This window comes from Cibotium barometz, chromosome 41 (genome assembly GCF_041138505.1).
Source record: "Cibotium barometz isolate CiBa-2024 chromosome 41, ASM4113850v1, whole genome shotgun sequence".
Taxonomy (NCBI): domain Eukaryota; kingdom Viridiplantae; phylum Streptophyta; class Polypodiopsida; order Cyatheales; family Cibotiaceae; genus Cibotium; species Cibotium barometz.
In genome coordinates, this window is record NC_141086.1 from 37493639 (window position 1) to 37521252 (window position 27614).

General features: G+C 43.5%; 1 protein-coding gene across 1 annotated transcript; it reads left to right on the forward strand.

Annotated features, from left to right (window-relative positions):
* Positions 1 to 4511: 4511 nt before the first annotated feature.
* LOC147614932 (26S proteasome non-ATPase regulatory subunit 8 homolog A-like) lies at positions 4512 to 26204 on the forward strand. The gene is made up of 6 exons (XM_086780247.1): positions 4512 to 4712; positions 5339 to 5417; positions 5623 to 5725; positions 6490 to 6753; positions 6845 to 6956; positions 25698 to 26204. Exons 1-6 carry the CDS (start codon positions 4608 to 4610, stop codon positions 25833 to 25835), a joined length of 801 nt encoding a protein of 266 aa, XP_086636373.1. The 5' UTR covers positions 4512 to 4607; the 3' UTR covers positions 25836 to 26204.
* Positions 26205 to 27614: the final 1410 nt, after the last annotated feature.

Sequence of the window (27614 nt, forward strand, 5' to 3'; positions counted from 1 at the left end):
AAAACCCGACGGCTGTGCATCGGCCAAAATTCATCGCACCCACGCTACTCCGTGCACTGATCTGCTCATGATGCGACCATTGCTGCATCCTCTCACATGTAGCCAGTCACGACCGTGTGGCAAATTAGCGTACCATAAATATCACATAAAATATCAAATAATTCCACAATTCATTTTTCCATAACACACATGTATATGTATATCACTTTGGTGCACATATCCTATATTGTTTGACATATAATATTTTGGGTAACATCGAGCTGATTCTATAAATTTTTGAGGACTCACCTATGCTCACCATGTGTGCATATGGGATGGCCTTACCTTTTCCTATTAATAGAGAGCATGGGTGAGGGAGATCTCGTTCCCTTCTAGCCCAAGTTGTGGATTCCATCCTTGTGTTCCTTCTTATCTTAATGAGTTGAGTCTCCGTGTTCTCTTAGGAGTTGAGCTTAGGATGTGGTGTGTTAGGGCATGGCTTGGTCACTCTTGAGCACTCCCTATGTGTAAGAAGCTTATGATTAAGAGCTTGTGTGGGTTTTCCATCCTCAGTTTTCCATCCTCATTGCCATGTGCTTGTCATTTGCTTCAACTTGTGAGTGAGAAGAGGAGAACATGGAGTGAGAGTTTGTAGTGATGGTGTGAGAGTGAGTGTGAGTGTGAATGTGTTACTTTTCCTTTTCCTTTTAGATTAGGTTAATTCCCCTCTTCTTCTTATTCCCTTTAGATTAACCTATTCAACTAGACTACAAATGAAGTTAGCTTATTTGTTATTCTTTATTATTTACTCGAGGGTTTGGGTGAGAGACAAGCTCTTGAGTGCCTTCCATTAAGTATTACATCGACCTATCGAATGCCTAGACTACATAACACCTCGCTGGTGGCTTAACGTACAAGGATGAGGTCAACATTAGGAAGAAGGGTATGTTAACCACTTTGTCAGGTAACATGGTTTTGCCTACCCACGGGTCTTTATCTCGTAAGGCACTTTGCCATCTTACCTACATATAGTAATGGAAGCCCATTTTTTGTAAGATGACATTTTGCGACCTTACCCCCTGAGCTCAATGCCAAATAGGGAAGTCACAAACTTCATGTACATACTCACTTAAAGGACTAGACCTAGTGGCCATGGACCTCTTTTAGTTTTATCCAACCTAGTGTGAAAGCTTGTTGTTTGTATATAAGTTATTTTTTACATTAAGAAATACATATTCAATTCAATTCCTTTGTAATACTCTTTTTCTTTCTTGTGTTTTACTGGCTTCTTGCATAGCTGAATGAATAGGATCGAGTGTAGGTTTCTCCCTCTCATGAGCCTCTACTTGACCCACCTCTTGCGAGTGACCACCTTCTCCTCACCTCCATCAAGGTGATTAAAGTTCTACCTTTACTCTCATAGCCAACTGAAGCTCTTCGATGTGACAATGGAGATAGGATGCAAAAGTCGAGCTTGCACACCCACATGGGAAGTTGCTTTTGTGACTCTACGGGGTGATTCTATGGGGTGACACTTGTTTCGGCATAGGCTAAGGTAAGCTCTTGTCTTGAACATATTAGTCTAATTTATTCAAATTACATAATGTCATTTGAATAAAGTAGACTAATAGATTAATTTACTTTAGTCTATCAAAATAATCAATTTGCAATAAAATTCACAAATTACTTATTTTGATCAAATCTAATCAAATAATTATTTTTAACTTAAGCCCCTACACAATCTAGCCACCATTACTATTAATTTTCTACTTTGATCAATGCTACAAGTACTACTAATTTCCTACTCTAATCAATACTATGAATCCACTCTAATCCGCTTCAACTTTATGCATTTTTATGAAGCCACTCTAATCTACTCTAACATTACCCACTTTTATGAACCCACTCTAACATTACCAATTTTTATGAATCCACTCTAAAAATAACCATTTTTATGAAGTTACAAATCCATAACAAATCAACACACTTAATTTATTAAGAATATCGAAAAGCAAAAATTAATTTCTATGAAAATGCAATCAAGAAAAAGAAAGCTAGATAATGCAAAAACATACCAATAAAATTCAAACAACATTATCCAATCCAAAACCAAGCATGGTTCATGATGTGTCACACATGGTAGATGGTTTTCATTCCATGAACAAAGGAATGAAAATCACGATTATACCAAAAATATTAGGCCTTGTTGCAACAAGGGTCGTTGGTTTTATTGTTCAACCCTCATGTTGGTACGCGCTCACTTTTGAATAGTCCTCCCTCTCCCATTCACGTTGTTACACTACAACGGTTCCTCATGTTGAAAAATAGGATGTAGGTGTGGCCTTCAAGGCTTGACTTTATTATCGCGCAAAACTTCACTCATGTAAGAGAGGAGGAGAGAATAGTAAAGAGAAGAGAGATGTTGGGAGAAGCCATGCCTTCTCAACCTCCATTTATAAACACACCCACACATGCTAGCAGGGAGTTGTAAGAGAAAGAAGAAAGAACACTATGCTCTATTGCACATATGAGAAGTGTAAACTCACAACATGGAGAACAATGAAAAGCCCAATGAGAAACCCGTTGAATGTAAGCAAAATGATTTTTATCAACTTTCTCCTTGACTTGTGAATTGCCCCTCACACCGTGCCAAAAGGGAGCAAGTGTGTAATTAGCTATGTGAACTTCAACTTCAACTACAGTGTGTAATTAGCTACGTGAACTTCAACTTCAACTACAGTGTTTATTTTTGCAAGTGAGGTACCTTGTTTTCTAGGAAGGTCTCTTTTTAAGTTGCCTTTCTCCAAGAAAGGCAAATTTTTTTCTCTGCCCTTCGAGAGATGGCCTGACATCATTAAAGTTGCCTTTCTAGGTAAAATACAACCAACAATACTTAAAAAGATCGCATCTAACATAAAGATTGTCTTTCTAGATGAAATACAACCAATAATATACTTAAAAAGATTACATCTAACCTAAAGATTGTCTTTTTAAGCAAAAGTACAACCAAGAAATCTCATGAATTGTACATCATCAAATTATCAATCCATAAACTCACCATCATGTAGGTCCAACATAATCTAGAATCTTAGAAACCAAATAATAGAAGTAAAATATCACAAATGTTTCAATACAATAAATCATCACCAAAATCTTTACAAGTTTGCAGGCTGCGCCGGATGGCTCAAGCCTTCCCCTCTCCATCGACGTTCCCCTTCCAACCATTACTCCTTTGCTTGCTCACCCTCACCTGCTGCTATTGGATTGCCGCTTTGCTGCCAGACCATTATTGCTCACCCTAGTCCCCTCCCTAGCCCACGACCCTCTCTTAGCACGGTGGTCCTGCCCCGCCCTTCACCTGCTGTGCTATTGCTGGACGACCCTCTCTTTACCACGGTGGTCTTGCCCCGCCCTTTACCCGACTTCATCTCCTCACAAGGCACTCTCTAACTTTACAAAACTTACAGGCTGTGCCAGATGGCTCAAGCCTTCCCCTCTCCACCTATGTTCCCCTTCCAACCATTGCTCCTTTGCCTGCTCGCCCTCACATGTTGCTGCTGGACTGCCGCTATTGCCAGACCATTACTGCTCACCCTAGTCCCCTCCCCAGCCGACCCTCTCTGACCACAGTGGTCTTGCCCCGCCCTTCACCCGCTGCCCTTCAACCGACTTCATCTCCTCGTTTCAAGCCAAGAAAAAAGGCGGTGCACTGTCCGTGGCTACTTGGTGGAAGATCGCCTGCCGCTATAAGGACTCCTCCAATGCCGATGCTGCCGCTTGCAACAAGCTAGGCGTCGTCTCCTTGGACCCCTCCTACTGCATGGGCAAGACCTCACCAAGTCCGACATTGCGTCACTGGTGGAGCGGTCTGTCGTCTCGCTGGCGGTGCTCTCCCGAAGCCCACATTTTGCATACACGCTTCCTAAACACGAGTCTAGGCACACACGCTTCCTAAACAGGCACATAATGCTAAGTTTGAACGACTCAAAAAGCAAGAAATTAGCTTGCCTGTGTGGTAGTCGTTGGAACTCTGAAAACGTCGACGACTAGCTTGCTTGAGGCTTGGACGTGAACCACCCAACATTTGACGTACCTCCACCAAGATCCCTCCTTCAGCGCTGTCTATGCACCTTCTACAGCAGCTATGGTTGCAGAATGGGTAAGCACCGAGCCGTTAATAGCTAGAGCCAGCTAGTATTATAATTTAACAAAATATATATTAAAAATTTTAAATAAAAGTAGCCCTTCATGTGCAAGGTTTAAAAATTTATGCCCTTCACTATGAAAGACAAATTTTTTTGGAAACACTTATCCAGCAATATATCAAAGATCCTTGTACTTCTATAGCAAGTCAAATTGTTCGTGGAAGGGCTCTGCAACCTTCAAAAATAAACACTGAGGTGAAGCTTTCATAGGCCATTTGAAGGCTGCTCGAAGAAAATAAAAAATGAAGGCAAAAGGTCATTTATAGGTTTCCAACTTAAAAGTCTAAAATAGGCCTTCAAGTTTGTAACTACTAGTATAAGTAACTACTAGTATAAGTAAGTTTGCTGTTAATTAACACAATCCCTTCGCCTTTGAGTTTTCATCCTCGTGTCTGCTCCGATCGAGCTAGCAGAGTTTCGATTATGGAGTCCAAGATTGCGCAGACGCAGAGTCTGTTCGAGAAGTTCAAATCTGCCTACTCCAAGAAGGATTTCGAAGCCAGTTGCACGTTGTTATCACAGTTGAAGGTAGATCTCATCTGTGGTTAGCTTCTGTTTCTGTTTTTTAAATGAGAGAGAGAGAGAGAGAGAGAGAGAGAGAGAGAGAGAGAGCGCATTAACGTCTACAAAAGACCCAACGGGTCCATGAGACGAAAAAGATGCTACATGTGATCCATCTCATGAGTAAACTGGATGTCAAGAGAACATTGAGAAAACTAGCTGCAAAATACAAGGCCAACGTTCTGAGTAGGCCCTGCATGTACAATAGAGTAGGCAGCAAAAGAACCTCAAGGGTCCGAGGTCATAATGTGTTGTCGTACCTGCATACATGTGTATATGCACACACACACACCCACCCACCCACATTCACTCACATACATTTTTATAAATCATGATTTGTGGAATGTAGCACTTTGCTGATGGTCCTCTTGCGTTTGCTTTTTTGCACCTTTGTGCATGTTAAAAAGTTGCTCACTTGCTTTTGTGATGCCATGAAGGAGGTTTGCGTGGTCATATTGCCCTAAGCTGAGACAAAATTTGCGCTGTTTCATGTCCATTGCAGTTTTCTTCTTCTTCTTTTTTGGTAAGGCAGTTCACTTGTCATGGTCTTTATGGTGATGCTGTGTTATTAATAGAAATCTGTTCTCTTTCAGGTTAAGCTTACAGAATTTCAAAGTCTTCCTCCTCTATTCAGGCAAACGCCAACAGCAGTGCAAGAACTCCTCCTTGCAAGTATGAGATGCCTATTGTCCATTTCCATTCGATTAGTTAGATTGCTGAGCTTAAAAAAAAAAGAGCGTGTTTTAGCTCTCGGTCTTTGAACAGCTGTGAAAGGTATCACAAGTGCCGAGGGTTGGGTTCTGTCTTTAATTTTCTGTTTATTTACATTGAAAGAGCATCCATTGTTAACATGCTGTCATGTGTTCTGGATTGCTAGGAAACATCTTTGAGCATGCAGTTGTTTTGAGTATCGTGACAGAAGACCAAGAAGCTTTTGAGAGGCATTTTCTGCAACTAAAGCCATATTACAGTGATACCAGGTGTGATTTGATTTGACGTGCTTGAAACCGTGTTTTTGTTTCAGTTTCTAGAGGGATGCCAGTTTATTTATACATTGATGTTGTTTTTCCGAAAGAAGATAAAATTTTAATCAGAAGAAGAGTAAATGGAGAAATTTACATGATGTTTATGTGATGAGCCAATGTGCTTGCTATTAAAGTGTCCTTGTGATCCATCTCAGAAGCTGCTTCTGAGTATGGAGCTATAGAAATTGCGCTGGGAAATTTCAAAGCAAATGGAGCTCTACATGCCAACTTTTGCTAACACAAACTAGAGCCTCAGCTTTTTGGGGCACCCCATAAAATTTCACATAGAAATGCCTAACCAAGACTATAGTTCCAGCGTTTTGGAGCATCCCAAAAAATTGTACATACAGCAACTCTAGTCCAAAGGGATCAAGCACAGTGGGCGCTCTCAAAACTTAAAACACGTGCTTGTTCTGCATCCCACTGTGTACGGTTCCCATTGTTTGGCCTCCAGGGAAAAAAGTGTGTGGGGGGGGGGGTGGTGAGTTTGGTGCTGCTTTCATTTGATAATGCATACCATTAAAGCCTAGCAATTTTGGTGCTCCTACTTTGTTTTAGTTTTGCAACCTTTTTTGCACAATCATAATGATGTCTAGGACGCTTACTTTTCAGAATTAAGAAGGGATAATAATCCAAGATCTGCCGAATTTAGTAGGTTTTTATATAGTTCTGACCCTCCTTTGCGTTTTTCCTTTTTTTTGTGGGTGCTGCTGACGCAGAGATCTGATTCCTTCCTCGCCAGAAGAATATCCTATCCTAGGACTCAATTTGTTGAGATTGCTAGTGCAGAACAGGATTGCCGAGTTCCATACAGAGCTAGAGCTTCTTTCTCCCAAGGCATTAGAAAACCCTTGTATAAAGTATGCTGTCGAGTTGGAGCAGTCATTCATGGAGGGTGCATATAATCGAGTTTTAAGTGCACGGCAATCTGTTCCTCATGAAACATATGAATATTTTATGGACCTTCTAGCGAAAACTGTGCGGTATTTCTCGAGTTCTGAATGCATCAGTTGTGCTTGAGAATAATTATTTGTGAGATGTTCATGCTTATTTCTTTTTTTGTGGGTGTTTCAGAGATGAAATTGCAGGCTGCAGTGAAAAGGCCTATGATTATCTGTCTCTTGCCAATGCAAAGAAAATGTTGATGTTTGCTTCTGATCAAGAGCTTTTTACATATTCTGAAGAGGTACATCAATCATTCCTCATATATATATATATATATATATATATATATATATATATATATATATATATATATATATATGAGGCAAAGACCATTCACTTTTTTCATTTTTATGATGGAAAACCAAGATTTGAATCTGAGGGCAGCGCATAAAATTTTAATGGTAGTTCAAAAGATTCTCTGAATAGCCAACAAAAAAAATTGTTGTCTTTCATAATGCGATAAAGGAATTTGACTTGTTTTGTTGGAAAATGAAGAGAATTGTGACTTAACAGTTGTAGAACACTTCATTTGGAAGCAAAGCCTCTCAGCTGTGATATCTAAAGGAAAGATTATCCTAAATGCAGGCAAAAGTTTTTAGTTGACCGAAATCAAAACCCAAGATTCTTGCTGCTGAAATAGAACTCCAATGAAGTAAGGGGGTTGCAAGTTCTTCCACAAGACAAAGAACTTAATGCAATAGAGAGAGAGAATAATACTGAATTATTGTCGCAAACTGAATTACAAATGGATGGCGCTTGCCCACCCGTGTGTGCTCTGATAGGAAGTTTTGATGTGATCTAGGTAGAGTCTAAGGTGGAGGATGTACTAGCAAGGGTGCACAATGCCTTGAAGATAGATCTTAAACTGATGATCTCAATATGACTAGGAAGATGCTGAACCCGTCTATATACAGTACCTAGGAGCGGTTGAATCTGTTGGAATGGTGGTTTCACGGGATCTTTGGTTGTTGGCCTCCGTCCACGTGCTGTGCCTCTACTCTGCGCGTGGTGTTCCGCGTTCTTTCATGGTATCAGAGCCTCGTTGGGTCTTGCTCAGCATCGGGCTTCGCATCCAGGGGGGGCGTTGAGACGAATTCTTGCCCTCTTGCTCCTCACGCTGCCATGTGGCAGTGTATTATCCCACATAATGGGTTGGGGTCTAATTAACTCCTCTATATAAGGCTAAATAGCCGCATCTTCATCAGTAGCATCGCATTAGCATCATAATCATCAGTATTAGCTTTAGCATCATCATGGGATTGCATGAAGGCCTGTCGGCTAGCAGTAGGCCTTATTTAAAAAAAAAACATGCGCTTTTAGGCTGTCTGGCGCTTTTCTCATGCGCTCTGTCCATCGCCTTGCTTTTTGCTGCTCGGCGCTTTCACTCTTGCGCATGCTTTGCTGCTGTCGGCACTTTGCTGCTGCTGCCCACGCTGCGCTGCTGCTGGCTGCCCATGCTGCGCTTGATGTCTTCCACAAGCTGGCCAAGTGCCATCGCCTGCATCCGTGTCATGTGCAGTGTGTATCTACCTACACGCACACAAGACTAGCTTCGAGGTTTGGGGAAGCTTGGAGCTAGGCAGGCTGATTGGCGAGCTGAGTTAGGGATAGACTAATGGGTGGGCACCCAAGTATGGACGGGCGGGCGTCCAAGTGTGGACGCCCGATGACCGGCCAAGAGCCTATAAAAGGGTGGCCAAGGTTAGTCATTAGATATATAGAGTCTCGCGTGATTTGTGAGAACTCTATGGTCTGGAGCCTAGATCTAGTGCTGACGTGCACCTGCTTTACGCAGCCAAGGCCGGCAGCAATCTCAGGGCCCGCGAGGGTAGCTTCGTGGCGGTATCAGACGTCGCGAGGAGGAGATTGGTCGGTACATCAACCTAGTTAGCTTAGCTCGTGGCTCGGTGGGGACAGCCAAGACTGTGGGCTTGCCCACAGCTCTCATGGTTGAGAGGTGAGTCAGGCCTGCACCCCCCTTGTTGTTTGTTTGTTTGCAGGTTTCGAGTCTCGTATTAGGAGTGTTCCACGAGGAGATCCGGTGGGGATTTGACAGTGGTATGAGAGCATGCCTCGTGAACGAGCAAGTCAGTAGGTAGAGAAGATGAGGTCGAAGAAAGGTATGTGTTCAAGAAGCTTGCTGTTTTTTCTGTGCATACTACTGTTTTTCAAATTCAGTATGTTGCTTTTTCATCATAGGAACCCGTGATGATGGAGATTGTGGTCTAGAAAGGGTTGTTTGCTTTGCAAAGAAGAGGAAAGATGTTTTTGAATTGTGTAAACAGTTTCAGGTGAGAGAAAACAGAAAGAAAAAGCATGTTCGTTTGTTTTGGTTGAACGAGAGAGAGAGAAAGCGCGAGAGGCGATCGTGGTAGTGTTGGTCGTACCGGGCGTTGCAGGCGGCCAGGCACCTAGGCCTACGTAGCTAGGCGGCGGGCGCCTAGGCCTACGCAACCAGGCGACCATACTGGTGGGCCTATGCAGCCAGGCCTGTGCAGGTGGCCAAGCCTAGGCGTGGGCCGGCGCAGGCCGCCCTAGACGCCTGAGCATAGGTGGCGCCGGCAGGAAGGCTGGCGAAGGCAGCCAGGTGGATGACGGCAGCAACGCAGGCCGACAGCGCTAAATCTAGGAGGGAAGAGAAAAAAAAAATCCAGAAAGCATTCGGCGCTTTTGTTTTTTTTAAAAGATTAAACTGTTTTTAAAAAAAGGTTTAAAGACCCCTCCAAGGTTTAAAGGTGTTTGTTTTTAAAAAAAAAAGAAAGCAGAACACACACACACACACACACACACACACACACACATATATATATATATAAACACAAAGGCAAAAGCTCAAGTAGCTTTTGGGGATAGTTATATAAATCCCTTAAGTGGGCTTCTTGCCACACATCTCTCAAGTTTCAAGCTCTCAAGCTCTCAAGTTCTCTCGCACTTTTATTGTGCAAAGATCGAATTTTCTCTCCACTTACCCTCTTCACGATGTCGACCCAAGAATCGGAGTTGGAGCCCCTTGTTGAACGCGAAGGCTTGCCGGCTACGGAAGATACCGATGCCGATCTTTTTGACGATTATGTGTCAAAATCAGATTTCCAAGAGTTCAAAGTTGCTCTCAAAGCTTCTTCTTCGGAATGTCAGGCACAAATTGCCGCCCAGATGCAAGCCTTGCAAAACTCCATCTCTCTATTGACCACTACCCTCTCCACTCTTTCGGGTATGGATATCTTGGCCTCTGCTTTAGGCCCCAACATTACTCTGGAACCGTTCGGGGGCGAGCAAAAGCAGCGTACCAAGGAGATCGTGGACACTTGGCTACATAAGTGGCAGGTCCATTTTCAGTTTCATCCATATGATGATGGAAAAAAGATTCAGTTAACAGCAGGTTTCCTCTCCGGCAAAGCTTTGCTTTGGTGGAAGGAACTCAACCCTAAGCCAACAACTTGGGCACAATTCGAAGACGTCTTCAAGAAGGAATTCCTCAAGAAAGAGGATGATTATGATGTTGTTGCTCGGTTTACAGCTTTGACCATGACTTCGCAGCACATCACTTATGAGATCTACCTCCAGAAGTTTAGGGACTTGCAAATGAAAGCTACAAAGATGGATCCCACTACTCTTTTGGGGTTCTTCGTAGCTGGTTTACCAGACTCATACCGTTTACAAGTTAAAAATAACAAATGCAAAACATTGGACGAGGCCATTCATTTAGCTCATATCTATGATGATACAATGGTCTCTTCCAAGTCGAAACCCGTTACCGAGCAGGGGAACAAGCATAAAAGAAAGTTCTCTGCACCCATGGCTAACACGACTGAAAGAAAGTCTTCGGACCAACCTTCGAAGAATTCAAGTTTGACACCAGCAAAGAAGAAACGACTCTTCAGGGCTTTAAAGCTCAGGAAGGAAGGACGTTGTTTTATCTGCGAAGAAAAAGGACACATGCGTAACGGGTGCCCGAAGCAAAAGGGTGCAAAGACCAACGCAGGACCCAAGCCAAAGGCAGCTAACCAGTTGTCTTTGATAGAAATTGAGTCTTGATACGACACCCAGCGATCATACCTATGAGGTACGCCTACTTGCGGGAAGGCAAGTATGGGATCGAAAGATGGAGATGCTTCCAATCAAGATTCAGGACTACAAAGATACTCTGGAATGCTATGTTATGCACCTAGAAAATGTAGACTTGTTATTAGGGATTGAGTGGTTTAAGACTCTTCAAGTCTAGATAGATTGGTCTAGTCATATTTTTTCTTTTCAGCATAGGAACATCCAGTATAGTATTTTAGATGATTGTATACATCCCTCTCAGGGACCTCTTGTAAATACAGTTGATTTTGGAAATATAATGGATTCTTCTTTGTATACCGCTTTTTATTGTGTATTGGTTCTACTTTCTTCCTTTCTCATCCCTTCCATTGATGTAAATGAATTAAGTGTGTTTGAAAGCAAAGAATTACAGAAGATACTTGATTCGTTTCAAGATGTATTTCCTAAGGAAGTGCCATCGGGTTTACCACCTGAAAGGGCAGTAGATCATCGTATTGACTTGATCCCTGGTGCCCATCCTGTCAGTATTCCACCTTACAGGATGAGCTAAGCTGAGGAAGATGAGTTGGCTAAACAACTCGAAGATTATTTGAGGATGGGCCAGATCCGTCCAAGTAAATCACCTTGGGGTGCACCTGTGTTGCTTAGGAGAAAGAAGGACAACACCTGGAGAATGTGTATAGATTACAAGAGATTGAATAAGCTGACAATTAAGAACTGTTATCCTCTCTCTAGATCAGATGATCTGATTGACCGGTTAGCAGGAGTGAAATATTTCATGAAGATCGATTTACGTATTGGCTATCACCAGATACGTATTCATGAAAGGCATGTCGAAAGAACCGCCTTTCGGACTAGATATGGCCATTACGAGTTTCTCGTATTACCTTTTGGGTTAACCAATGCTCCAGCCACTTTCCAGCAAATGATGAACGATCTTTTTCGTGAACATTTGGAGAAATTTGTGGTGATGTGATGCGGATGACTTGAGAGGAAGGAAAGCTCGTTGGGCTGAGTTAATGCAAGATTTTGATTTTGAGATCCGTTATCGGAAAGGGTCCATGAATAGTGTTGCAGATGCGCTTAGTCGAATTAGAGAGGTGAATACTTCGTCGTTTACCGAGATTTCTAGTGACTTATTTCAGTCATTGACAGGGCTTTGCAGGACTTATAGTTATTTTGGTCCATTTTGGCAGAAGATCCAGGACGGGAGCTCATTGATTGACCAAGACTCCATGACTGAGCAGTCTATCATTCAGGTTGCAGGAGGCCAGTGGATGATTTGGAATGGTTTACTATTCCGTAATGACAAAATTTGTGTACCACAGATCACGGACATTAGGTCCAAGATTCTTAAGGAGTGTCACGACGGCCCTTCTGCTGGACACCCTGGGGTACACAGGACACTATCGTTAGTTAAACACACTTTTTATTGGCCAAAGATGAAAGGGAATGTAGAAGATTATGTTCTCAAGTGTCAAATTTGTCAGGCAAATAAAGCTGAACGCTTTAGACAGGCTGGGTTGTTGCACCCTTTGCAAATCCCAGGTAATAAATGGGAAAGTATTTCCATGGATTTTATTACCGGATTGCCAAGAACACATCAAGGCCACGATTTTATTTGGGTTGTGGTAGATCGCTTGACAAAAATGGCTAGATTTTTACCGACCCGGAAGACTATTACAGCTACACAATTAGCACAGCAGTTTATCGAGCAATTGTTTAGACTGTACGGGTTACCGCAGGACATAGTCAGTGATAGGGACTCTAAGTTTACGAGTGATTTTTGGAAACTTGTTTTTGAGAAGTTGGAAACAACTTTGAATTTGAGTTCCTCGTATCATCCTCAATTTGATGGCCAGATTGAAAGCGTGAATCAGATTTTGGAGGATATGCTTCGAGCATAGTATCCAAAAGACAGAGTTCATGGGAGGATTATCTTTCTATGTTAGAATTTGCATATAACAGTACTAAGCATACGAGTACAGGTTTTAGTCCTTTCATGCTTATGTATGGTTTTCAACCTAGATCACCTGTTACAGTAGGATTCTCAGGACTTCAGCATGATGCAGCACGTAATTTTTTGCAAGATATGCAAGAAATGTTATAAGTTGCGAAGGAATCTATTAGAAGTGCTCAAGACCGAGATAGATTTTATTCTAATAGACATCGTTCATCCAGAGAGTTCTTTGAAGGAACGATGGTGTATTTGCGAGTTCCGAAAGATTCCGAGACTTTACGGACAGGTCAATCTCCGAAATTATCCCCTAGATACTGTGGACCATTTCGTATTACACGAAAGATTGGTTCAGTTGCATATGAATTGGATTTGCCTTCTCATGTGAAAGTTCATCTTGTATTTCATGTCAGTAGACTTAACGGAAGTACTGGGTGGAACAGACCAATTAGTTACTCCTGAAGAAATTATAGATGTCGAGGACATGACATTTGTTCCGCACGAACCTGAAAAGATTCTTGGATTTCGTGAAAGAAGATTGCGTAATACGCTTATCACAAAATACAAGATCAAGTGGAAGGATTGTGTTGAGGAGGACGCTACATGGGAGACATTGACTACTCTTCAGAGAGATTACCCTGGTTTTTTAGTGAGCTCAGGAGTGAGCTCTTAGAGGAAGGGGAGTATGTCATGTGCACAGTGTGTATCTACTGTGTGCTACACGCACACAAGACTAGCTTCGAGGTTTGGGGAAGCTTGGAGCTAGGTAGACTGATTGGCGAGCTGAGTTAGGGATAGACTAACGGGCGGGCGCCCAAGTGTGGACGCCCGATGACCGGCCAAGAGCCTATAAAAGGGTGGCCAAGGTTAGTCATTAGATATATAGAGTCTTGCGTGATTTGTGAGAGCTCTATGGTTTGGAGCCTGGATCTAGTGCAGACGTGCACCTGCTTTACGCAGCCGAGGCCGGTAGCAATCTCGAGGCCCGCGAGGGTAGCTTCGTGGCGGTATGGGACGTCGTGAGGAGGAGATTGGTCGGTACGTCAACCTAGTCAGCTCAGCTCGTGGCTCGGTGGGGACAACCAAGACTGTGGGCTTGCCCACGGCTGTCATGGTTGGGAGGTGAGTGTCACTAGCCTGGACATTTCCCAGTCTGAAAGGGGTCTGGTGGACTCCAGGATGTTTAAATATTTGGAAAGTACAAGCTTTGGGAATGGGGGATTATCCTAGAATACAAAGGACTACACTCCTAAAATTTAGGAGAGTTGCTATTTTTGGCCCGACTCCGATGGAAATTCTGTTCGCGTCATTACATATGGAATTGAGGAGATACCAAGAGTTGGCAAAGTGCCTATGACAGAATGTCTACCAGTTGGGATATTTTTAGAGAAAAAGTTTATGGAAGGACCCATCTCTTAGATTGGGACATGTGGTAAGAAAGTGGACCAACACTTGTTAGAAAGTGGATCAAAGTGAGACAAGTGGCCTCACACTTGTCACTTCAGCTATTGTGTGGTTCTCCACTTGTCATTGTAGCCTTCTCTTGCCATTTTAGCTCATGGGAGGCCCAAATCTATAAATTGGAGTCCTCTCTCTTCATTAATGGAGGCTCTCTTGCTGCACACTAGCCTCTACCACCGTTATAGGCTGCCCTAATGATGGCTACTCTCTTTCTCTCTCTCTCTTGAAGGCTGCCCATGAAGAATACCGGCTATTGGGGACTGTTTTGGAGGCTTCCATCGCGAAGAAATACTGAAGGCAAGGGTATTTAATCATTTATTATGATTTCTAGCCATTGTATTTGTTGCATCAGCATTTGTGTTGTACTTGCTATACCAGTCATCGTACCGGTTGTACCAGCCACTGTACCTGTTGTACTAGCCACCGTACCGGTTGTACCAACCATTGTAACCTGTTGTACTAGTCATTGTACCTATTGTACCAACATTTGTACTTGTTGTACCAACCACTGCATCTGTTGTACCAGCATTTGTACTTTTTGTACCTATTGTACCAGCCACCGTACTGGTTGTACCAACCACTGTACCTGTTGTACCAGCCACTGTACTTGCTGTACCAGCCATTGTACCTGCTGTATCGGCTGAATGGAGAGGGCTTCATGACCAACTTGGCAAAGAAAAGCTAAGTATACTTGGAGTTTGCAAAGTTGGTGCTTTTGCTATTTACTATGAAGTGTTTTTGATGTTCACTAACCCTTGTATAGCTATGCAAGGAGAAAGGTGTTGTTGTTTGCCTTGAGATGGTTTCAGGGAAACATTGTTTATGGCTTCCCTTTAATGGGATGAATTCTTTTCATGGCTCCCTTTATTGGGATGGATTATATCTATAGAGATTTCTTTCTTGGACGAGATTTATATAGATATTGGGCTTCACAAGCAATTTCTATGGACGAATCTGTCCGAGTTTATAGAGAAGATGTCACATGCACTCTGCACTCAGTGCATGGTGACAAGATGGCTCATCATCAGAAGTGCAACGGTTGTACAGTTTTAGAACCCAATAGGATGATAATTGTCGTACGCCGTGACCCCATTGTACATCCTCAGTCCAGGATAAGTCAGGCACGAGCTACGTAGGTCATTCCTCAGCCTTAGTGGGTCAGTCAGTCAGTCAAGTCCCTTAACCCACTTGGAGAGAATCATTCATGCATGTAGAGTCAGTAAAAGCCTTAGGGTTTGCATCAGAAAGCACTCTGCATCCTGCATAATATGCATACATATGCCTGTGCATCATTTAGAACATCCTCGAAGCCTTAGGGAATTTATTGGGATTTATCTGGTATTTTTTCCATATTTATTAGTATTTATTTAGCATTATTTGCATTATTGGGCATTTATAAATATAAAACTTTATTAAATGACCAACCTCCAGTTAGTATAAATAGGCTTGCCTAGAGCCTATTTTCTCATTCAGTCTTCATTGTGCTAAGAGCTCTCCTCCTCCTTGCTTTCAGCCCAAGACTAATCCAGCCCTAGAGCCCATAAGCTTGCTTCTCTAGCCCCTTGAGAAACCCTAGCTTCAGTCAGCCCTAGGCGCCTGCCTTCAGCATCATTCAGCCCTGATTCAGCCTCAGTTCAGGCCCAGATTCAGCATCCAAATCAGCTCAGTTCAACGCCAGCAAACAGTGCATCTTCTCTGCGTTTTTGCCCAGCCGTACAGCAGCCCTGCGTTTCTGTTCCAGCCGTACAGCAGCCCTGCAGCCTCTGTTTGCTCATGCGTTTCAGTCCATAGCCCCTCTACAGGATTGCGTTTCTGTCCACAGCAGGTTCCAGCCCTGAAGGTTTAGTCTACAGCAGTTTCCAGCCCTGAATCTGCTGTTTGCATCAGTGTCCAGCCTTCTATGCATCATCCACACATGCAGCAGTCATCTGGTGAAGGTAACACAGCATTCATAAGTGTTTTCAGCAGTCTAACATAGTGTAGAACAGTCCACCTTCTTCTTCTCTCAGCCTCAGGTGTGCAGCCCTTCCTCATGCCCTTGGGAAGAGTGCATAGGCTCGAGATCAAGTCATTGAGGTGTTTCTACAGCAGTGTACAGATCAGCCGCTCTCCGATCCTCTGAGATCTTGCGTTTGGCTTATCTATAGTCCAAAGTCATTCTCTCTAAAGAAATAAAGCAAATACTATCTCGTTATCGGGATAGGGGGCCCTTCAGTGGGTAATTCGGGACCCAATCTGGTGTACAGTTCTCATATCTCTCTCTCTCATCTCTTTAAAGTTTGAAGTATTGAAATGGATTGCTAAACTCACGAAACTCAGGATACAGAAGACGGTGTGAGCATTTGTGTGACAGGATCATCCAATACAAAGACTTCCGCTGCATATCACATTGGTATCAGATTCAGATAGTCCACACACACCGTATCCTAGCGTGGGGGCATCCTTGGATGGTTAGATTGCGTTCCGGCACGACCACCGACTTCAGCATCATGTCTACTGGAGAGAGTACTCATCAGCCGGAAGACGTCTCCCCCGAAGGAGACCTCGTTCTTCTGCCTACAGCAGACACCATAGCTCTTCTTAGAGCTCAGAACCAGCTACTCATGGAGCGTCTCCAACTCTTGGAGGCAGCAGCAGCACGTCCTTCTACACCTCCAGCAGCACCCGACTACATCTCCCTCTTCTTTCAGATGGAACAACAAAGGAGAGAGGACGAGGCCCGAAGGAGAAGAGAAAAAGAAGAAAGACGGGACTATGAGGAAGCCCAACGCAGGATCGACGAAGACCGGCGTCACTGACCTCGCCGCTCGAGAACACCAACGTGAGCTTGATCGAGAACGTATGTTACTCGAACACCAACGGGAAAAGGAGGCCATACACTTGAGGTATCAGCAGCTCTCCTCAGTCTCCTCAGTCATAGGTGTGACCAGCCAGCATCAACCACCATCATTTGCAGTCAACCAAATTTCAGTAAGTATGATGGTGGTAAGTGTGATCATTCTTTGGTTAATCAATTTATTCATCAGTTTAATGCTCATTTTCCTTTAGCTAAGATCACAGACCCACAAGACAAAGTCCACTTAGCGGCTCCCCATCTCACTGGTGAGGCAGTCACTTGGTGGCAGCATTGGTCTAGTATTCATACAGACCAGGCCACAGGTGTCACAGCCTTTGACTGGGACATCTTTGTCCATGACCTGAAGACCAGATTTCTCCCGCCCCAGTACATGACCGGTCTGAAAGACCAGTTCTATGGACTCAGACAGAACGGATCCCCAGTGCTTCAGTTTTTCGGTTAGGTTATTACTTTAGCATAGCAGTTAGGGTTATCTGAGCAGGCCAAGATGGAGCAATTCATTCGTGGATTGGACTCCAACATTCGGTTCACAGTTCGTAACTTTGAACCAAGTACATATGACCGGGCTCTGACTCTCGCTCAGAATGAAGAAATGAAGCTCAACGGGGGCAAGCCCAAGCAGGCATCTCAGTCCAGTACCAAACCCCAGCAGCAGCAATCAGCTGCGCAGACAGGGAAAGGTAACGCATCTTCTAAAGATGCTAAGAAGGACAGCAGTAATAGCTCCAGTTCAGGGGGTAAGAAGGATAAAGAACCTAAGAAAACCCCTGATGAAAAGGCTAAAGCAGGCATTACTGGAGGTTATGCTCCTCTAGAGGAGCAAAGGAAGTACCAGTCAGAAAATAGATGTTTTTTCTGTCATATTATAGGGCATGGTAAGAAGGATTGCCACAAATGGCAAGCGGCACAAGCTGCCAAAGCTCCTTCTGCCACAGTTGCCACAGCCTCCCCAGCTCCTCCAGCCCCGCCTACTATCTCAAATGCAGTTCAACTTTTACCTTCCATGCATCCTATGCCATCCGTGGTATTTGATGCTAAGCAGGAGGGTGAGAGCGATGCTGCTCAGAAGAGCCTCATCCGAGCTTATGGCTCTGCCCAGGGCCGACAGTTTGTAGTCCTTTTCGATATGGGCAGTTCTGAAGACGCCATCTCTCCCCAGTTGGCTAATAAATTGAACTGCACATTAGTCCCATATCATCTGGATGTGGACGGGTTTACACCTGGTCTTCGCACCCACATTTCCCAGAAGGCACAGCAGTTTGCCTTTGAAGTTCAGAAGGCCTCATTTCAACGAGATTTCATCGTCTCACCTCTGTTAGGGTATGACATGATCTTAGGAATTCAATGGTTCCGTCAGTATGAGCCTATTCTCAATTGGGGGCAGGACACTTTTACTATTTGTAAAGGTTTTCCTGAGCCTGTCATGATTCGGGGGGATAGAAGCATTCTTGGCATCCCATTGATTTCACATCTCCAGGCCAGACGAGCTATCCGCAAGGGAGCAGAAGGAGCACTCCTTTATGTTCGTGCTCAAACAGCCCCTCCCTCATTAGTAGCATCCCTTACATCTTCAGTCCCTCAGTTAGCAGACCTCCTATCCAGACACCAGGACATTATGCTTAGGGACGATCTCCCGCCCAGTCTCCCACCCTCTCGCCTTGAGGACCATCACATTGATTTGGTCCCTGGATCAGATCCTCCTAGCAGGTTTCCCTATCGTCTTTCCAAGACTTTAGAGGGCGAGTTGGAAAAGCAGTTATTTGAGCTTCTCGAGCCGGATTCATTCGGCCTTCTTCCTCCCCATTTGCTGCACCTATCCTATTTGTCCAAAAGAAGGACAAGTCTGCACGCCTTTGTGTAGACTACAGGGCATTAAACAAACTCACTATCAAGAATAAGTTTCCTATGCCCAGGATAGAGTACATTTTGGAGCGTTTAGACGGTGCTAAGTTTTTCACTAAGATCGACCTCAAGAGTGGTTACCATCAGGTCCGCATTTTTGAAGCTGACATTCCAAAAACAGCTTTCAGGACAGAGCGTGGTCACTTACGAGTTCGTAGTCATGCCTTTTGGGCTTACAAATGCACCAGCAACGTTCAATAAGATGATGTCTAGGATTTTCGCAATCCACATTGGGAAGTGTGTTTTCATATTCCTTGATGACATACTAGTCTTCTCAGCCATTGCGGAGCAGCATGAGAAAGATGTGGAGAAAGTCTTGCAACTTTTGCGAGATAATCAGCTCTACATAAACGCCAAAAAGTCTATCTTTGGTGTTAAGGAAGTTCAGTATTTGGGCTACATCATCGGTTCCGATGGGATTAGACTGGACCCATCAAAGGTTCAGGAGATCTTAGATTGGGACATTCCTAAGACCGCCCAAGAAATCCGTTCATTCGTAGGTCTTTGTCAGGCCTATAGCACACGTCCATCAGTTTTCCAACCTTGCAGCACCTCTTACCGACTTGCTCAAGGGGTGAAGACTCGCAAGCAGAAAGTCTCAGTTATAGGTAAGGCACTTGATGCATTCCGTGCACTCCAGAAAGCTGCCTCAGAAGCACCTGTATTAAAGTTAGCATCATGGGACGAACCTTTCGAGGTCATCACCGATGCCAGCAATGTAGCCATAGGTGCAGTCCTCCAGCAGGACAATAGACCCGTGGCATATTACAGCAGAAAGTTGGATGTCGCCGAAAAGAATTATTCGGTATATGACAAAGAGCTTTTGGGTGTGATCACAGCGCTCAAACATTGGAAGCCTTTTCTTTATGGACAGGCTTTCACAATGAAAACAGACCACCAAGCACTTAAGTGGCTTCAGACTATGCCAAGTGCCCAGTGGAGTGATCGACAGGCCAGGTGGAGTCAAATCTTCCAACAGTTTGGAGGTATGATTGAATACATCCGTGGTAAGCATAACCCAGCATAGCAGATGCTCTCAGTCGAAAGTCCAGCATCCAGGCAGTCCAAGAAGCTACCATTCTCGAAATCACGGGGAAGGACTTGGATAGTATGAAAGACCAATATGTCGACTCCCCTGAGTTTGGTACTCAGTATAGTTTGGCCCTCACTTCTGAGCCTGGCCACTATTCAGTACAGAACGGTTGGTTGTTCTACGAGAGCCGTCTCTGTGTTACTCGGGAAAAGCGTTCCGCTCTTCTCCACGATGCCCATGACTCCTTAGTTGGAGGACATAGGGGTATCAACAGTACCCTCGAGAAATTAGAACGGTCCTTTTATTGGCCAAAGATGAGGCGTGATGTCTATGCACATGTACAAGCCTGTAAGATTTGTACAAAGAAGGCAGGTTTACTTCAATCTTTGCCTATCCCCGACGGACCTTTTATCGACATATCTATGGACTTTGTAGGGCCTCTACCAGCATCCACTGGATCCCGTAACACTCAGTGTTTTACCATTGTGGATCGCTTTAGTAAGTTCTGCATGCTCATCCCATGCAAGCATACGGCCACAGCCAAGGACGTAGCCCGTCTGTTTCTCAAGCATTGGTATCCAATTTGTGGTTTGCCTAGCACCATAACATCAGACAGAGATTCCAAGTTTACCTCGCATTTCTGGAGGGCATTATTTGAAAACTTTGGAACTAAGTTGCAGTTGTCTAGTGCATTCCATTCCCAGACAGATGGCCAGACAGAAATTTATAATCAGTTGGCCTTTGATGTCCTCAAGTCTTACTGTCATGACCAGCAGTCCAAATGGGAGCACTATCTTCCATTGGTCCAAGCTATCTTGAACGACACTCATTCATCCAGTGTCGGACGGACTCCATATGAAGCAGCCTTTGGTCGCCGTTTTTCTTCTCTGTTGACGAGAATGGTGTCTCCATCTTTAGAGGCTAATAAAACCACGGAAGCATTTTCCGAGATCATTGAGTCAGTCAAGGACCGCTTGACCAAAGCTCAGGAAGCATATAGCAGACAGGCAAATAAGTCTAGACGAGATGTCCACTTCAAGGAAGGGGATTGGGTCTATTTGCGTATCATGAAGCAGAGATTGAAACAAGTGGGCAAACGTTGTCAAGCTTTCATTCCGTAGTTTTGGCCCTTTTCCAATAGTTAAGAAGATAAGTGATGTCTCAATGAAGTTAAAGTTGCCTGCCAGTTGGACAATGCATGATGTTTTCCATGTTTCTTGGCTAAAACCATATGTTGGTCCAGAAGTGTTTGATGTTTCAGATGAACAGCAGCCAGACGTGGTAGACGAGGCAGAAGTGATTGAGCCTGAGCAGATCCTTCTTCATCGATGGAAGCATGGTTCCGGTCGACGGATTCGTCAGTTCTATACGAAATTCCGAGATCGAGGTATCCACGAAGCCATATGGCTCGACGAGGAGTTCTTCCAGGAGTACCCCCAGTTATTGGCGGACTACTTGGAAGCCATGAACCTGCCGCCAAGCTAATCAGGAGGGAATGTCACATGCACTCTGCACTCAGTGCATGGTGACAAGATGGCTCATCATCAGAAGTGCAACAGTTGTACAGTTTTAGAACCCAATAGGATGATAATTGTCGTACGCCGTGATGAAACCGATCCCGTCAAGTGGGAAAGACTCCGTTGGACACCCACACGCTTAATAGCACAACTTTAAAACCACAAATTTGAAATGGACAACTTAAAACAACTTGAAAAATAATTGAACAGAAATGGAAAGATGGACACCAGCACTGGGGCCGGAACGGGCCGACCCCCCCCTCAATATATGATATATTTATTGGGAGTATTTAAAGAATACAATGCTCCATGGGTTCTGAGAACCAGATAATGTCCATGTACATATGAAAACAGTACCAAACAAGTAGGCTCGAATTTCGATGTAGAGACTCGAAGCAGAACGACCACTAGTGTGGTCCAATCTCTGCGGTCGTGTGCTTTCACTGGACTCCGCGGAGAGCGCCTCACTGGTGTTCCGAGACCACGCACAAACAGGCGCTCTCGTACTAACGCCTGGCTCTCCCGATCTCAGCACCTTTGGACCGAGGTTCACCAATACAGCTTGGACAACCCGGCACCGAACGGGTGTTGGCCGAGCGGGATGAATCTTTTATCAGATTTAAACATATAATACTTTACTCAAATCTGAAAATCACTTACTTGTAGATGGTTGATAGGAAACCAATACTTGTGGTTTGCTGAGGATGAAACCACCCTTGTTGAAGAAAGAGTAGCCTCGTGAAGAATCACCAAGACAAGTTCCACCACAAAGGGCACAGCCGCCTGCTGTGAGAGAGAAACTTCCACTTGCAAGAGAGGAGAGAGACAATACACAGCTACCAGCAGAGGTTTAGAGCTTTGGCGTCTGCATGAAGAAGAGTTGTGGTGGGGCAGCCGACTGTAGTAGCACAGAGGCAGGTAGCCTTCAGGTGATGGCAGCCGGCTGCAGCACAGTAGCCGCCTATGCACAGCAGATTCAGCAGCCGCCTGGGGTAAACATGCGCAGCAGTGCCTTGTGAAGATGGCCCACGTCTGAGAGCAGTAGCGACCGCCTGAAGGAGCAGCAGTACATCAGCCGCCTGGTAGGGTAGTAAGCGCAGCCAGCAGAGCAGAAGGTATACAGCCTGCAGTACAGAAGGTACAGCCTGCAGTACAGAGGGTACAGAAGCAGTTGCAGAGGGTACAGAAGCAGTTGCAACCAGCCGCCTGGGGAAAAACAGGCGCAAGAGAAGATGATCGCCGGTTGATGAACATGCGCCAGATAGAAGCGATGGATTCTACGCTTGAAGAGAGCCCTTTTTTTTAATAGAATTAAAGTGAAGATACGACTAGAGATTTCCCACGCATGCATGAAGGGGGACTAGTGGGGGTTGGTGACCATGCCCACCCCCACACTCACTTAAAAGTGAGGCTCCCCACCTTGGCCCCAAAGTGGGTGCCCAAAGGGGGTGCCCACTTTTAAATAAATGTGAACACCTAACCTTATAAATTAAAGGGTTAGAATTTAAAACATTAAAAGCTACATGTGCAACATACTTACCACCTGATGATGAGCAATAGAAATTGTAGCCACATGAGGTCTTGCCCATCTCTTATGTTTTCCGAACAGCTTTGTTTGTGTGAGAAAGTTCAAGGTATTGAAGACTTTGGTGATCGGTTTCGACTTTCAATTCAGCGCCCAAAAGATAATGTTTCAAAGGAAATTTGCCTATCTCTTATGTTTCTGAACAGCTTTGTTTGTGTGAGAAAGTTCAAGGTATCGAAGACTCTAGTGATTGGTTCTGACTTTAAATTCAGCCCCCAAAAGATAATGTTTCTAGATGGTTTAGGGCATGAATCACAACCAACAATTCTTTCTCATAAACTTGTAAAAAGAGCTCTAAAGTTTGTAACTTACGGCTCTCATAAGTAATGGCATGTCCATTTTGATATAAAACAGTCCCAATGTGATCTCCACATGCATCACATTCAACTCCGAATGGCTTATGTAAATCCGGAATTACAAGCATGGGTCTTGTGACCATAGCATCCTTAAGCTACATAGGTCAAGAAAACTTCTAACATCATGCATTGATTTCAGCTCTGGCCATTCTTTAATGGCTTTAATCTTAGTAGGATTCAAAAGCAATGGCTATATGAGCACGACGCTCTTCTTCCATCGTGGAATACACCAAAATATTATCAAAGAAAGTACTTGTGAATTTCTAATGGCTTCTAAAAATGCGATACATCATTCTATTTATAGTGGTAGGAGTATTATTAAGGCTAAACGGCATTACTAGATATTCCTATAATCCAAAGGCAGTATGGATGGCATTTTTACTTGGGGTACCACGTGAATATGATGATATCCACTCTTCAAATTAAATACGGCTGAAAATTGAAGAGTCATCAAGCTTATTAAGAATGCCATCAATTCTTGGTATCAAAAACTGATTCTTGATGGTAATCTTGTTTAGAGCCGGTAGTCTACACACATCCTGTGTGTGCCATCCTTCTTTTGTACTAAGAGTACCGGCAAGGAGTAAGGTGAAGAGCTCGGCCGAATCAACCCTTTTTGAAGAAGATCATTGACTTGCGTCATGATCTCTTCTTGTTGGCTTGACTCACATGGTATGGAGGTTGATTTGGAGGTGAGCTGCGTGGCGCTATATCTATACAATGATCCTCTGGCCTTTGAGGTGGTAATGCATCAATAAAACAATCTTTATATGTATTTCAGAAATCCGTTGTGTCGTTACTTAAATGCATCCATTTGCACATTATTATACTCGTCATTCTCACATTGAAAATCCAAGTATGAACAAACAGACTTTTTCATTACTTTATTGATTTGTACATGACTTATAAGAGGGATTGTGTCGCCTACAAAACTGGCCTCTATGACATGTTCACGGCCTCGCATGCACCACACACGTCTACTGCACATCTACTTGCGTCGTCTGGTTGTTGACTTACGTACTGGCAAATTTTGTATAACCATAGGTACTAAAGATGACTACAAGGAAAAGAGGTTGGGGAAAACAATTCTTACCTCACAACCCACTAAAAAAAGACCTTTATGCAAGTGGGAAAATGCTTCAAGTGTGGTAATAAAGGCACGGATTCTCTTCTTTTGGAGAAAGAAAAGCAAGCAAAGCCTATGATACATGCCTTACCGTTACGTCATATGCAACTATGGACAGTCAAAAGCGAGTCCTAAGCTTCTCAAAGCACGTTTCAATATCTTTGATTCTTTTGGCTTTATGCTTGTCGGTTGATTTGTAAGGTAATAAAAGAACCCCTACACGCTTTAACGGGAGTGTGGCCTGAGAGATCTTGATTAGTTCAACTACATAGTGCAGGACGGAATGAAAGCAAGCTTGATAGTGTATGGGTGCTGTGAAAACATGCACAACAAGAGACCACAATGGGTGCTGAAGAATGGCCAGCCCCCCTCCCCTTATAGTAATTTTTGATTGCCAAAAGAGGATTACAGAGCACTGTGGGCACTTGGTGGAAATTCACCAAGTACCAGATATTTCCAAGATAAATTAACCAATATCAAACAGCCTGAAGACAATGGTTAATGCCAATAGCTTTCTATCACCGTAAACCACACCCCTTTTAGCTCACATGCATGTTCACTGTGCAATGTAGAATTCATGGGAGGCACCTTTAGCACAAAGGAAGATAGTGTTGCAAGTGCCTTACTACGTGATGAGATGGAGGTTCTCAAGCTGTAGGAGCGCTAGGTGTTAGTGGGTTGGGCTGCCAGTGAAGTTCTGTTTACGGTGGTGACTTTAAGAGCTGCAAATTACTTATGCAGTTGAAACAGCATCGCAAAACCTGAGATTTATCATGTTGCTGAACGTGCACATGTTTATCCAAGCTCCATATTGATCATATGGTGCCATTTTCTTTTTTGTTTATGCCATAGCTCAATTTTTTGACCTTCCAAATGATTGTATTTACCTGATTCAGTAGCTCAATGTCTTGTGTGTCTCTTTGAAATTGGGTTAAATCTATGCTCATAAAGTTCACGTTTAGAGGAAGACAGTTACATGACTTCAGCTTTAAATTGCTGGTCTACACAGTCTTGTTTGAGTTAAGAGTGTTTGTGTCTGTCATGTATGTGCACTCTTTCTTTCAATCAAACACATAGTGAAAGTATGTTGTTAGACTTCTTAGCTTTTTTAATAAAAAGGAGTGTTCCTTGTGTTGATGTGCAGGAACATCCTGAGTGGGAAATTCGTAATGGCTGTGTCTATTTCCAGAAAGTAAAAGAGACAGTGCACAAGGAGATTCCTTCATTACAACTTATAAATCAAACCTTGGGTTATGCAAGGGAATTGGAACGCATTGTATGAAAGAGCATCTACAAAGGACCATCTGGCTTTGGTTGGCATATTAAAGCTTGCATCAATTCTAGATAAACAAAGGGAATTTTAAAATGGAGTTAGTGGACTTGTTCTGTGAATTTAGTCAATGGAAAGATCAAGACGGCTGAAATTTTTGAACGACAGAAAATGAGGTGCTTTGACTGCTGATTCTATTGCATATCAGAATGTTGAACTTGATGTGCATGAACTGCGCACTTGAAACATCTAGGGGGACCAAGGTATGTTTTCTTGGTAAAGGTGGACTACGTAAGCATTCCAGAATTTTTAAATTTCTCGTAACGCTAAATGCGTGCAGAATGGTCGTTAGCTTCAAGAATTCATTGCATTGTTTTCAGTTGGTTGTAGTTATGCATTGTTTACTTTTTTCTTAGGATTTCTTAAAGTATGTAGCTTTGCTATGGTGTTGAAAGGACATGTTTTATCAATGGTGGAGCTGAAAATTAACACAAGGCATTGTGTATATTTTTTCTATTAAGGTTGCAGGAAAAGATATTAATGGGATTTTTCCAAGGACAGGTACATATTTAGGGAGTCTAGATGGGTCAGCCAGTGCTTGGGGTGGCCAATGTCCTAAGGGGATGCCCAAAGGCGTTAATTGTAAGATTACGGTGAAAGGCCCAAATGGGTGTAACCTTAGAGAAGTAATTGGTCACATGGCAAGCATTTGGGTGGGTTGGTGGGGGGGTGGCCTAGCACTGTAGAAATTCGAAATTGAGGCTTGAAGGGAAGTGTGGGGCATATAGAATAAACCTAACTATGGATGGGAGGTAAAGGGAAGAGCAAGAGAAAGCCCTCCTTGGGAGGTGAACGGAAGAGGAAGAGAAAGCCCTCTGTTGATTGTAATTATGTAAGTTTAATTAGTCTTATGCTGATTCACTTAATGGCTGTAGGGTTTGCATATACCTTTCTTTGGTGTGTACATTGGTTAAACATCAAGTCTCAATGGTACTTTGTGTGGGTGATCACAAGGGCAATGGCACTACTCCAGTTCTTGATCATCTTATCCGTCATGAGAGCAACCCGTGGGAGAAAAACTTAGGTTCTTCATGGTAAATAATGATATAGTAAGATTTTGGGTTCTGCGGCCCTTCTGCATAACAATAGGGCCCATAATGAGTGAAAAATAAATTTCAATTAATGATAGGCGTCAATACGAATACCTTAGAGGGCCAAAGAGGAGGATAGGTTTTTCAACATTATTAATCAAGATTTTCCCAAAGGTCATCTCATAACGTAAATCTCCAATTTCGCTGGACTCAGCAAATAATCTCTCTCTACGAGAGACAAATGATCTCTCTTTGTCTCTCTTGTTCTCTCTATCTTTGATGTGCCTTGCTCTGCCATCACCGGAACTCACTAATCCCCGCATCGCAGTCTTGCATGGCCCTCTCTCTCTCTCTCTCTCTCTCTCTCTCTCTCTCTCTCTCTCTCTCTATAGCGCGCGCAAAGATGTCTTACAATCTGTTGCAAAGCAAGGAGCCGATGTAATTAATAACCCTCTCTTTCATCGAGGGTTTAGTTCGATGATTTTGGTAGATGTTTAATTTATTTAGCAGAAGAGGATTTGATTAATGGACAATCTCTGTCCTATTTCAACCCATTTGAAACGTATTAGCTTCTCTCTCCACACAGAAAGAACCACCCAAAGCTAAAAATGTTCGAATTGGGTGGTTCTTTCTGAAGGGTCTCACAATATTTTGAATTTGATTTTTGAATTTCATTTAAAGAAACGATGCCCCTCCCACG